We start from the raw sequence: 14,146 nt of genomic DNA, 5'->3' as shown, positions 1-14,146 counted from the left end.
GAGCAGATTTGCTCTGATAACGGACCACAGTTTGTGTCCGAAGAGTTTCGAAGATCGATGAAAAGGAATGGGGTAAGGCATTACACATCCGCCCCATATCATCCAGCCACAAATGGATTGGTTGAGAGGTTCGTACAAACCTTTAAAAAAGCAGTAAAGGCCATGTGCGATGACGACATTCCACTGCAGCATAAGGTGGACAGTTTCCTGTTAGCCTACAGAAATGTGACACATGCAGTCACCAACCAGGCCCCGGCCATGATTTTCTTTAACCGAAGGTTGAGATCTCGTCTGGATTTGCTCAGACCAAATGTACGAAGAGATGTTGAGAGTAAGCAATTCCAGCACATCAATGAGAAGCCGACAAGGAGCTTCAATGTAGGGCAACCAGTCTTGGCCCGCGACTACCGAACAGAGAAATGGCAACCAGGAACGATATGCACACGGCAGGGGCCACTAATGTACACAGTGGATGTTGGAGAGAACATTGTGAGACGCCATGCTGACCAGATCCTAGAGTCACAGGAACGAGTCAACCCCATGCCTCGCCCATACGTACCTGGTGAGGAACCCGACGTACAGGTCGCATCTACCTCAGAAACAATAGCATTGGAAGCTGATGAATCAACTGACGACAGGGTGCTAGAATCGCCTCCGCACCAAGAGCGAGACACTCGGGAAAGGCGTTATCCAGAAAGAATCAGGAAGCCTCCCCAGAGACTGAATATATGAATGGACTATTTTCATATAACATTGTATATTAAAAATGTTAATTGTTAAATGAGTATTATGGTACTGTTAATCTAAAAGGGGAGGAATTGTAATGTATATATACCTTAAGGGAGAGAACTACTTTTTACAGCTCCTGTATACTGTAGTACCGGCAGTGACCACACCTGTATATAAACCCTGAGTAGTGATCTGTATAGTTAGTTCTAGAGTAACCCTCATTCAGTAAACACCTGTTGAATCGTTCCCTGCAGTCTGTTGTCTGATTATTGAAGGACACAACATTAAGATACACGGATATAACAATTTTCATAGAGTTATACAGCACAGAAAGAGGCCCTTCGGCCCATCGTGTCCGCGCCGGCCATCAAGCCCTGTCTATTCTAATCCCATTTTCCAGCATTTGGTCCGTAGCCTTGTATGCTGTGGCGTTTCAAGTGCTCATCTAAATGCTTCTTGAACGTTAAAGTTTTTCCTCAAATCCCCTCTAAACCTCCTGCCCCTTACCTTGAAACTGTGCCCCCTGGTTATTGACCCCTCTACTAAGGGGAAAAGTTCCTTTCTATCTACCCTATCTATGCCCCTCATAATTTTGTACACCTCAATCAGGTCCCCCCTCAGCCTTCTCTGCTCTAAGGAAAACAACCCCTACCTGTCCAGTCTTGCCTCATAGCTGAAGCGCTCCAGCCCAGGTAACATCCTGGGGAATCTCCTCTGCACCCTCTCCAATGCAATGGTTGAGCGGAGTTTCTGCGACTGGAAGGCTGTTTCCAGTGGGGCTCCGCGGGGCTCAGTACTGGGTCCCTTACTTTTTGTGATATAAGATCTCAATGATTTAGACTTAAATGTAGGGGGTATGATTAAGAAATTTGCATGGGATATAAAAAATGGCCGTGTGGTTGGTAATGAGGAGGAAAGCTTTAGACTGCAGGAAGATACCGATGGACTGGTCAGTTGGGCAGAAAAGTGGCAAATGGAATTCAATCCGGAGACGTGGGAGGTAATGCATTTGGGGAGGGGCTAACAAGGCAAGGGGATACACATTGGCCCAGAAATTCGGGTCGGGGGCTTCCTGCGGGTGCAAGCCCCCGACCTGCACTTACCTAGCGCGCCGGCCATTGAGCTGTGGGCCCGCGTGGGATTCCGATCCTGGGCCTGCTCCAACTGCCGGCGCGCAGTGCTTGCGTATCCCAGGGGCGCAGTTAGTTCGAAGCGTCCCCTGGGATCACGTAGGCCATGGAGAGCCAATGGTAGCAGGGAATACTTCATTCATAAGTTTGACAGGAAGAGCTGTCAAGCCTATAAATACTATATGAGCCCCAAAACATCACTAAATTTTCAAATAAATTTTTAAAAAAACATCACATTTTTAAAATAAACTATAAATTACATGAAATAACTATTTTAAACAATAATTTAAATTTTTGAAAAAAGTAATTACATTTTCCAACCGGGGCTAAAAATAAACTTAGCTTTCTTTAAAGTGTTTAAAAATAGTAAACCTGTGGAAAAAAAATGTTTTAATTTTAATTAATTCACCACTTACCTTGTTAAAAGCAGGCCTTGCGCCTGCTTTTTAAAAGTGTAACTGCTGGAGACTTACCTTCCCGGAGAAACCTGTAAAAAATCGGAAGTTCCAGGCGTACGCGCTGCCTCTCCGGCGCACGCATTTGACTCTTCTTTCAGGGGAACGGAAGTGCCGGTTTCCCGCGCATGCGCAGTGCGTGCACAAAACCGGCACTTTTGTTGGGCCTATGCGTGAGTACCCTGCGCGTGCTCACCCGTGGGGAACCCGAATTTCTGGGCCAATAAATGGTAGGACACCGAGAAGTGTAGAGGAACAGAGGGACCTTGGAGTGCATGTCCACAGGTCCTTAAAGGTAGCAGGACAGGTCGATAAAGTAGTTAAAAAGGCATACGGAACATACGTATTAGGAGCAGGAGTTGGCCCCTCGAGCCTGCTCCGCCATTCAATAAGATCACGGCTGATCCGATGACTCCACACTCCCGCCTACCCCCGATAACCTTTCACCCCCTTGCTTACCAAGAATCTATCTACCGCTGCCTTAAATATATTCAAAGACTCCGCTTCCACCGCCCTCTGAGGAAGAGAGTTCCAAAGACTCACGACCCTCTGAGAAAAAATTTCTCCTCATCTGTCTTAAATGGGCGACCCCTTATTTTTAAACAGCGACCCCCTAGTTCTAGATTCCCCCACAAGAGGAAACAGCCTCTCCACAGCCACCCTGTCCAGACCCCTCAGGATCCAATATGTTTCAATCAAGTCACCTCTTACTCTTCTAAACTCCAGCGGATACAAGCCTAGTCTGTCCAACCTTTCCTCATTAAGACAACCCTTCCCATTCCAGGTATTAGTCTAGTAAACCTTCTCTGAACTGCTTCCAACGTATTTACATCCTTCCGTAAATAAGGAGACCAATACTGTACACAGTACTCCAGATGTGGTCTCACCAATGCCCTGTACAACTGAAGCATAACCTCCCGACTTTTGTATTCAATTCCACTCGCAATAAACAATAACATTCTATTAGCTTTCCTAATTACTTGCTGTACCTGCATAGTAACCTTTTGTGATTCATGCACTAGGACACCCAGATCCCTCTGCATCTCAGAGCTCTGCAATCTCTCACCATTTAGATAATATGCTTCTTTTTTATTCTTCCTGCCAAAGTGGACAACTTCACATTTTCCCACATTATACTCCATTTGCCAGATCTTTGCCCACTCACTTCTCTATATCCCTTTGTAGCCTCCTTATGTCCTCTTCACAATTTACTTTCCTACCTATCTTTGTGTCATCAGCAAATTTAGCAACCATACCTTCGGTCCCTTCATTCAAGTCATTTATATATATTGTAAAAAGTTGAGGCCCCAGCACCGATCCCTGTGGCACACCACTCGTTACATCTTGCCAATCAGAAAATGGCCCATTTATGCCTACTCTCTGTTTCCTGTTAGCTAGCCAATCTTCTATCCATGCCAATATGTTACCCCCTTTCCTTTATTAGCCGAGGCATAGAATACAAGAGCAGGGAGGTTATGCTTGAACTGGATAAAACACTAGTTAGATCGCAGCTAGAGCACTGCGTGCAGTTCTGGTCACCACATTACAGGAGGGATGTGATCACACTAGAGAGGGTGCAGAGGAGATTTACGAGGATGTTGCCGGGACTGGAGAATTTTAGCGACGAGGAAAGATCGGAGAGGCTGGGGTTGTTTTCTCTGGAACAGAGGAGGCTGAGGGGAGATTTAATTGAAGTGTATAAAATGATGAGGATGCCCTGGATAGAGTGGATAGGAAGGACCTAATTCCCTGAGCAGAGGGGTCAATAACCAGGGGGCAGAGATTTAAAGTCATTGGGAGAAGGATTAGAGGGGAGTTGAGGAGAACTTTCTTCACCCAGAGGGTGGTGGGGGGTCTGGAACTCACTGCCTGAAAGGGTGGTCGAGGCAGAAACCCTCATCACATTTAAAAAGTACTTGGATACGCACTCGGAAGCGCCGTAACCCACAGGGCTACGGACCGAGAGCTGGACAGTGGGATTAGGCCGGAGAGCTCTTTGTCGGCCGGCACGGACACGAGGGGCCGAATGGCCTCCTTCTGTGCTGTAATTTTACTATGATTGAGAAGGTGGTGGTGAGCCGCCTTCTTGAACCACTGCAGTCCGTGTGGTGAAGGTGCTCCCACAGTGCTGTTAGGGAGGGAGTTCCAGGATTTTGACCCAGCGACGATGAAGGAACAGCCAATATAGAGTCATAATGTAACAGGAGGCCATCCAGCCCATCGAGTCTGTAGAGCAACCCAGTCAGTCCCATTCCCCCACTCTATCCCTGTAGCCCTGCAAGTTTATTCCCCTCGAGTGCCTATCCAGCCTCCCCTTGAAAACATCAAGTGTCTCCGCTTCCACCACTTCCGCCGGCAGCGAGTTCCAGGTCCTCACCCCTCGCTGCGTAAAAAAGTTTTTCCTCACATCCCCCCCTGTATCTCTTGCCCAAAACCTTAAATCTGTGTCCCCTAGTCCTTGTACCATCAACTAGTGGGAACAGCCTTTCCCCGTCTAGCCTGTCCAAACCCGTCATAATCTTGTACACCTCGATCAAATCGCCCCTCAACCGCCTTTGCTCGAATGAAAACCAATCCAGCTTCTCCAACCTGTCCCTGTAGCTAAGATCCCCCATCCCCGGAACCATTCTGGTAAATCTCCTCCGCACCCTCTCAAGGGCCTTCACATCCTTCCTAAAGTGTGGTGACCAGAACTGGATGCAATACTCCAGTTGTGGCCTAACCAGCACTTTATAAAGGTTCAGCATAACTTCTCTACTTTTGTACTCAATACCTCTATTTATGAAGCACAGGATCCCCTATGCTTTGCTAACTACTCTCTCAATATGTCCCGCCACCTTCAGGGACCGATGCACATTAACTCCCAGGTCCCTATATTTCCAAGTCAGGATGGTGTGTGTGACTCGGAGGGGAACTTGGAGGTGGCGGTGTTCCCGTGCGCCTGCTGCCCTTGTCCTTCTAGGTGGAAGAGGTGGCGGGTTTGGGAGGTGCTGCCAAAGGAGCCTTGGCGAGTTGCTGCAGTGCATCTTGTAGATGGTACACACTGCAGCAAAGCACTGAGAGAGGAGTGGGTGGCTGGGTTGAAGGGCTTGCTCCTTCTGCCTGCTTCCCTTGGGAAAGGGATAACTGGAAATTGAAGAAAGTCTTCATTGAGTGCTTCTCTCTTGCAGATGAAGGGGAGGATGATGGAGGTGCTGACGAGTTCGATGATGAGTGGGACGATTAATCTCCTGACCCGGATTCTGCTGTCCTCTCGTCTTCAGGCCCCTCACACTCAACTGCAACTCTCCTTTTGTAAACTCAATTTATTTTTTGCTCTCTTCCTTTTTAACTTGTGTGTTTCATACTCATCAGAGCGAGGGGCGTCCACGGAACGTCGCACTTCCTCACTTCAGGCGCCCAGTGGGTCAGGTATAGCACGGGTTAGATACAGAGTAAAGCTCCCTCTACACTGTCCCATCAAACACTCCCAGGGCAGGTACAGCACGGGTTAGATACAGAGTAAAGCTCCCTCTACACTGTCCCATCATGTACTCCCAGGGCAGGTACAGCACGGGTTACATACAGAGTAAAGCTCACTCTACACTGTCCCATCAAACACTCCCAGGGCAGGTACAGCACGGGTTAGATACAGAGTAAAGCTCCCTCTACACTGTCCCATCAAACACTCCCAGGGCAGGTACAGCACGGGTTAGATACAGAGTAAAACTCCCTCTACACTGTCCCCATCAAACACTCCCAGGGCAGGTACAGCACGGGTTACAGAGTAAAACTCCCTCTACATTGCCCTGACAACCTGCATCAGCCCCTGTAGAGCACCCCACCCTATTGCAGCTGTGACACATTTCCCCATTGCTAGGACGAGCTCTCCTGTGCCCTCTCGGTGAGAGTGTCGAGTTCCTGTCAGAGTGCGCTCTGCGGCCAGTAGGCACGGGGGAGACCTTCATTTCGTTAATCTAGAATCAAAGTTCCGGTGCCAGGGCCTCACCCACTTCCGCCTCTCGATGTGCAGCCCGTAATATTCTCTACGCTTGTTGGGAACCTGTGCAATTAAGCAGACTGCAAGCTCAGACTGTCAAGGGACCCCGTGTCTGTCTGCGTGTCCTGTGGCGCTATCAGTCTGAAATGATGGAAGGACGGTCTCACTTAATAATAAACAGGATTGTTTCGGCAGTTTGTGGCGTCTGATTTTGAATTCCAGTAGGGACTACGGGTAAGAATTCTCTGGATGTACGGAGAGTATCCGCTACGGAGTGCACACACGCTCCCTGTAGTGCAAATCCCACACTTTTTTATTTCTATCTAAATGCTAGACTGGCATTTATTGCACATCCCTAATCGCCCTTGAGAAGGTGGTGGTGGGGATTGACAGGGTAGATGCTGAGAGGCTGCTTCCTCCTGGCTGGAGAGTCTAGAACGAGGGGGGGGGGGGGGGCACAGTCTCTGGATAAAGGGTCGGCCATTCAGGACTGAGATGAGGAGGATTTTCTTCACTCAGGGTGGTGAATCTTTGGAATTCTCTACCACAGAGGGCTGTGAATGCTCAGTCGTTGAGTCTATTCAAGACTGCGATCGATAGATTTTTGGACTAAGTACCGCCCCTCTGACAGCGCGGCGCTCCCTCTGTACCGCTCCTCCGACAGCGCGGTGCTCCCTCAGCGGCGCTCCCTCAGCACCGCCCCTCCGACAGCGCGGCGCTCCCTCAGCACCACCCCTCCGACAGCGCGGCGCTCCCTCGGTACCGCCCCTCCGACAGTGCGGCGCTCTCTCAGTACTGCCCCTCCGACAGTGCGGCGCTCCCTCAGTACCGCCCCTCCGACAGTGCGGCGCTCCCTCAGTACCGCCCCTCCGACAGCGCAGCGCGGCGCTCCCTCAGTACCGCCCCTCCGACAGTGCACACAAAATAAGGAAAACCTGACTCATCTTTGATAAAGCCCTCTACAACTTGTATTAATAGAGCACCATTAACGTAGTAAAACGTCCCAGGGCGCTTCACAGGAGCGATTATCAAACACAATTTGACACCGAGCCACATAAGGAGATAATAGGGACAGGTGACCAAAAGCTGGGTCGAAGAGGTCGGTTTTAAGGAGCATCTTAAAAGGAGGAGACGTTTAGGGAGGGAATTCCAGAGCTCGGGGCCCTGGCGCGGTCGCCAATGGTGGAGCAATGGAAATCGGGGGATGCGCAAGAGGCCAGAATTGGAGGAGCGCGGAGATCTCGGAGGGTTGCAGGAGGTTACAGTGATCGTGGGGGGGGGGGGGGGGGTGGGGGGGGAGGCGGCCATGGAGGGATTGGAAGATGAGGGCAAGAATTTTAAAATCGGGGCGTTGCCAGACCAGAAGCCAATGTAGGTCAGCGAGCAGAGGGTGGGTGATATGGTGAACGAGACTCAGAGCGAGTTAGGGCTAGGTGGAAGATCCCTCGTCATGAAGACCTAGTCATCATGGGGACGAAGTACTGGGTGCTGGAGGAAGCAGTCGCACTTTATCCGAATGGAAAAAAGGCAGCATTTCCGGCGGAGGAGAAAAGTGGTGGAAAAAAACTTTGGGGGGCGGGGAGGAAAGAATTGTGCTTTTTAAGTAAAAATACTCTATGGTTGCATAGAATGTACAGCATCGACAGAGGCCATTCGGCCCAACTGCTCTGGGCTGGTGTTTCTGCTCTGCACGACCTTCCTCCCGCCCCTCTTCAAATGGGCATTTCCCTAATATTTAACAATAAAATTATATGCACTAAACGGCACAGTTTTACTGAGTGTGTAGGGACAGAGGGACCTGGGAGTTCATGTGCATCGGTCCCTGAAGGTGGTGGGACATATTGAGAGAGTGATTAGCAAAGCATATGGGATCTTGGGCTTCATAAATAGAGGTATTGAGTTCAAAAGTAGAGAAGTTATGCTGAACCTTTATAAAGCGCTGGTTAGGCCACAACTGGAGTATTGCGTCCAGTTCTGGTCACCGCACTTTAGGAAGGTTGTGAAGGCCCTTGAGAGGGTGCAGAGGAGATTTAGCAGAATGGTTCCGGGGATGGGGGATCTTAGCTACAGGGACAGGTTGGAGAAGCTGGATTTGTTTTCATTAGAGCAAAGGAGGTTGCAGGGTGATTTGATCGAGGTGTACAAGATTATGACGGGTTTGGATAGGCTAGACGGGGAAAGGCTGTTCCCACTAGTTGATGGTACAAGGACTAGGGGACACAGATTTAAGGTTTTGGGCATGAGATACAGGTGGGGACGTGAGGAAAAACTTTCTTACGCAGCGAGTGGCGAGGACCTGGAACTCGCTGCCGAGGGAAGTGGTGGAAGCGGAGACACTCGATGTTTTCACGGGGAGACTGGATCGGCACTCGAGAGGAATAAACTTGCAGGGCTACGGGGATAGAGCGGGGGAGTGGGACTGATTGGATTGCTCTACAGAGAGCCGGCATGGACTCGATGGGCCGAATGGCCTCCTTCTGTGCTGTTATGACTATGGGGGAGAAATTCAGTATCACCCCATTTGGGGCGCAATTATCGGCCGGGCGTAAAGTTTAGCGCCTGGCGCTAATTATCGCCTCCGACTGCAAACCTGGCTTCTATCACCCCTGGAAGTGATTGGAGCGCTAAATCAGGCGCTACACACCTCTCAAGGCGCTAACGCCGAGGAGCGAGGCGCTACCTCAGAGCGCTCCCGAAGCTCGTGATGTCAGTCAGCAATGGAACACAGACACACTGGCGCCGGCCAGTTCTTAAAGGGGAGGGTCGATCTTGCTCTCCATCCACACCCTGCTCATTGCAGCCTTGAATCTCCGCCTGGAGAGACCCGTACATCAAATCTGCTGGAAAGAACAATGGAGAGGTCCGAGGGAAAGAGCTCAGAGTGCAGCCCCCACAGTCTCTTCTAAATCGATGCAAGGAAGGTCAACTCAAAATGAACCTGCAAAGTGCTGCTCGGTACTCAAAACTCCTTCACCCAGCGTTGAATCTCTCCAGGTCTCTCTCTCAGAATGCGTGGTGCAAAAATGTCACCAATAAAAAAAAGGCAGGAAGCGGTCGCCTTTAAACAGCGCTCCCCAGTCCCTTCCTGACTGCAAAACGCTCCCCTCAACCTGTTGTTGCTAGCGGCAGGCGGTGCCACTCAATATCCATTGCACGCGCGACTGACATCACGATTTGCGGGCGCAGGAGATCGTGGCGGTCGTGTTTAGCGCCGCCGGAAAAGGTCTGGTCAATTTCGCGAGCGGTGCAAACATTGCCGCGCCCTAGTTGCTTTGCGCCCCTCTTAGGGCACTAACGGGGGGCGCAAACGAACCAAACTTCTCCCCCATGTATATTCGAGTGAGGGTCAAATTGTAGTTTTAGAAACTGCTCTCTTGCAGTTACATGGGTTTCCTTTACTTGAACGACCGCTGCAGACAGCTAACTTGCTGCATAACACCTCATCGTGATACCGATATACTTTCTCAAATATCAAAGCCTCATCATTTTACGATCAGTATCTTGTTGCTGTGTGCTTGTAACCGATGCCAGTGTGTTGTGGATCACCCAACAGAACCGTTAAAACTTCCATCCATTGTCTGGATTAATATTACTATATTATAGCAGGAGTAAATGGTCAGACATTAAGCCCCACTCCAGAGCCTCGAGCCCCATAATCCAGGACGACACTCCCAGTGCCAGAACTGAGGGAGCGCCGGACTGGCGGAGGGGCGGTGCCGAGGGAGCGCCGGACCTGGCGGAGGGGCGGTGCCGAGGGAGCGCCGGACTGGCGGAGGGGCGGTGCCGAGGGCACGCCGGACTGGCGGAGGGGCGGTGCCGAGGGAGCGCCGGACTGGCGGAGGGGCGGTGCCGAGGGAGCGCCGGACTGGCGGAGGGGCGGTGCCGAGGGAGCGCCGGACTGGCGGAGGGGCGGTGCCGAGGGAGCGCCGGACTGGCGGAGGGGCGGTGCCGAGGGAGCGCCGGACTGGCGGAGGGGCGGTGCCGAGGGAGCGCCGCACTGGCGGAGGGGCGGTGCCGAGGGAGCGCCGCACTGGCGGAGGGGCGGTGCCGAGGGAGCGCCGCACTGGCGGAGGGGCGGTGCCGAGGGAGCGCCGCACTGGCGGAGGGGCGGTGCCGAGGGAGCGCCGCACTGGCGGAGGGGCGGTGCCGAGGGAGCGCCGCACTGGCGGAGGGGCGGTGCCGAGGGAGCGCCGCACTGGCGGAGGGGCGGTGCCGAGGGAGCGCCGCACTGGCGGAGGGGCGGTGCTGAGGGAGCGCTGCACTGTCGGAGGGGCAGTACTGAGGGAGCGCCGCACTGGTGGAGATGTCATCTTTCGGATGAGACGTTAAACCGAGGCCCCGTCTGCCCTCTCGGGTGGATGTAAAAGATCCCACGGCCAGTATTGGAAGAAGAGCAGGGGGGAGTTCTCCCCGGTGTCCTGGGGCCAATATTTATCCCTCAACCAACATTAATTACTTAAACAGATGATCTGGGTCATTATCAGATTGCTGTTTGTGGGAGCTTGCTGTGCGCAAATTGGCTGCCGCGTTTCCTACATTACCACAGTGACCACACTTCAAAAAAAGTCCTTCATTGGCTGTGAAGCGCTTTGGGACATCCTGAGGTGGGGAAAGGCGCTGGAGAAATGGGAGTTCTTTAACTCTCAGTAATTTTAAGAATATTTTTGATCCGTTGCTTCTGGTTATTGGTGCTGCCTGGCCGTCCGGAACACCGCCTCGCATTAGACTGGTCACCCGATGCCACCCCCACCCCCCCCCAACAGAGGCATTGGGAACTCCAGCATCACTGATCCATGGCTGTGACATTCGTTGGGCAAGTCTCCCCAACCGCCACTGGTCCTCGACCAGCTGAGGAGGAGGAACCCGCGTTTCTCCAGCACCCTTTCACCACCTCAGGACGTCCCAAAGCGCTTCACAGCCAATGAAGGACCTTTTTTTGAAGTGTGGTCACTGTTGTAATGTAGGAAACGCTGCAGCCAATTTGCGCACAGCAAGCTCCCACAAACAGCAATGTGATAATGACCGGATCATCTGTTTGATGCTGGCTGAAGGATAAATATTGGCCCCAGGACACTGCGGAGAACTCCCCTCCCCCCCCCCACCCCCTGCTCTCCTTCCAGTAGTGGTCGTGGGATATTTTACGTCCACCTGGGGGGGCAGTCGGGGGCCTCAGTTTAACGTCTCATCCGAAAGACGGCATCTCCAACAGTGCGGTGCTCCCTCAGTACTGCACCATGGATACATAGAAGATAGGAGCAGGAGTCGGCCATTCGGCCCCTCGAGCCTGTTCCGCCATTCAATGAGATCATGGCTGATCATCCAAATTCAGTACCCTGTCCCTGCCTTCTCTCCATATCCCTTGATCCCTTTAGCCTTAAGAAATATATCTAACTCCTTCTTGAATATATTTAATGAATTGGCCTCAACTGCCTTCTGTGGTAGAGAATTCCACAGGTTCACCACTCTCTGGGTGAAGAAATTCCTCATCTCTGTCCTAAATGGCTTAACCCTTATCCTTAGACTGTGACCCCTGGTTCTGGACTCCCCCGCCATCGGGAACATCCTTCCTGCATCTAGTCGGTCTAGTCGTTAGAATTTTATAAGTTTCAATGAGCTCCCCTCTCATTCTTCTAAACTCCAGTGAGTATAAGCCTAATCGACCCAATCTCTCCTCATACGTCATTCCTGCCATCCCAGGTATTAGTCTGGTGAATCTTCGCTGCACTCCCTCCACGGCAAGAACATCCTTCCTCAGATAAGGCGCCCAAAACTGCACACAATACTCAAGGTGTGGTCTCACCAAGGCCCTGTACAACTGCAGCAAGACATCCTTGTTCCTGTACTCGAACCCTCTCGCTACGAAGGCCAGCATACCATTTGCCTTCTTAACCGCCTGCTGCACCTGCATGCTTACCTTCAGCGACTGGTGCACAATAACACCCAGGTCTCGTTGAACTTCCCCTTCTCCCAATCTATTGCCGTTCAGATAATAATCTGCCTTCCTGTTTTTGGCACCAAAGTGGATAACCTCGCATTTATCCACATTATATTGCATCTGCCATGCATCTGCCCAATCACCCAACCTGTCCAAATCATACTGGAGTTTCTCGGCATCCTCCTCACAGCACACACGCCCACCCAGCTTTGTGTCGTCTGCAAACTTGGAGATATTACATCTAGTTCCCTCGTCTAGATCATTAATATATATTGTGAATCGCTGGGGTCCAAGGACCGATCCCTGTGGTACCCCACTAGTCACTGCCTGCCACTCGAAAAAAGACCCGTTTATTCCAACTCTTTGCTTCCTGTCTGCCAACCAGTTCTCTATCCAAGTCAATACCTTGCCCCCAATCCCATGTGCTTTAACTTTACACGCTAATCTCTTATGCGGGACCTTATCAAAAGCCTTCTGAAAGTCCAAATACACCACATCCACTGGTTCTCCCTTATCTATTTTACCAGTTACATCCTCAAAAAATTCCAGTAGATTAGTCAAGCGCGATTTACCTTTTGTAAATCCATGTTGACTTTGTCCGATCCGGTCACTGTTTTCCAAGTGCTCTGCTATTACATCTTTTATAATGGACTCTAGCATTTTCCCCACTACCGATGTCAGGCTTACCGGCCTGTAATTCCCCGTTTTCTCTCTACCACCTTTTTTGAATAGTGGGGTAACATTAGCTACCCTCCAATCCATGGGTACTGTTCCAGAGTCTATCGAATTTTGGTAGATGACCAGCAATGCATCTACTATTTCTAGGGCCACTTCCTTAAGTACCTTAGGATGTAGATTATCAGGCCCTCAGGATTTATCGGCCTTCAATCCCATCAATTTCCCTAACACCATTTCCCTACAAATACTGATTTCTTTCAGTTCCTCCCTTTCATCAGACCCTATGTTCCCCGACATCTCTGGGAGGTTATTTGTGTCCTCCTTTGTGAAGACAGAACCAAAGTATGTATTTAATTGGTCTGCCATTTCTTTGTTCCCCATTATAAATTCCCCTGATTCTGACTGCAAGGGGCCTACGCTTGACTTCACCAATCTTTTTCTCTTCACATATCTATAAAAGCTTTTACAGTCAGTTTTTATGTTCCCTGAAAGCTTACTCTCATACTCTATTTTCCCCTCTTAATTAATCCCTTTGTCCTCCTTTGTTGAATCCTAATCTGCTCCCAATCCTCAGGTTTACTGCTTTTTCTGGCCAATTTATATGTGCTCTCCTTGGATCTTATGCTATCCCTAATTTCCCTTGTTAGCCACGGTTGAGTCACCTTTTTTGTTTTATTTTTATGCCAAACTGGGCTGAACAAATTCTGTAGTTCATCCATGCAATCTTTGAATGTTTGCCATTGCCTATCCACTGTCAACCCTTTGAGTGACATTCCCCAATCAATCCTACCCAACTCGCGCCTCATACTATCGTAGTTTCCTTTATTTAAATTCAGGACCCTAGTCTTTGAGTCAACTACTTCACTCTCCATCTTAATGAAGAATTCTATCATATTATGATTGCTCTGACCCAAGGGGCCTCGCACAAGATTGCTAATTAATCCTCTCTCATTACATAATACCCAGTCTAAGATGGCCTGATCTCTAGTTGGTTCCTCGACATATTGGTCCAGGAAACCATCCCGTATACACTCCAGGAATTCCTCCTCCACAGTATTGTTACTAATTTGGTTAGTCCAATCTATATGTAGATTAAAGTCACCCATGATAACTGCCGTGCCCTTATTGCACGCTTCTCTAATTTCTCTTTTAATGCCATCCCCAACCTCCGCATTACTGTTTGGGGGTCTGTATACCACTTCCACTAACGTTTTCTGCCCCTTGGTATTTCTCAGTTCTA

General features: G+C 50.4%; 1 protein-coding gene across 2 annotated transcripts in view; it reads left to right on the top strand.

Annotated features, from left to right (window-relative positions):
- The window catches only part of wasb (WASP actin nucleation promoting factor b), a 48,871-nt gene extending 42,383 nt beyond the window's left edge, over window positions 1–6,488 (top strand). For both annotated transcript variants that reach the window (XM_085978861.1, XM_085978860.1), the window contains one exon: window positions 5,485–6,488. In XM_085978861.1, coding sequence (XP_085834987.1) covers window positions 5,485–5,540 — 56 coding nt within the window. In that variant the 3' untranslated portion in view covers window positions 5,541–6,488. The remainder of the gene's footprint in view (window positions 1–5,484) is intronic.
- The last annotated feature ends 7,658 nt before the right edge of the window (window positions 6,489–14,146 follow it).

Source organism: Somniosus microcephalus, unplaced genomic scaffold (genome assembly GCF_052327205.1).
Source record: "Somniosus microcephalus isolate GS21.2 unplaced genomic scaffold, FLI_Smic_1.0 unresolved_chr7, whole genome shotgun sequence".
NCBI classification, from domain to species: Eukaryota; Metazoa; Chordata; class Chondrichthyes; order Squaliformes; family Somniosidae; genus Somniosus; species Somniosus microcephalus.
This window is presented reverse-complemented; position numbering and strand designations above follow the sequence as displayed.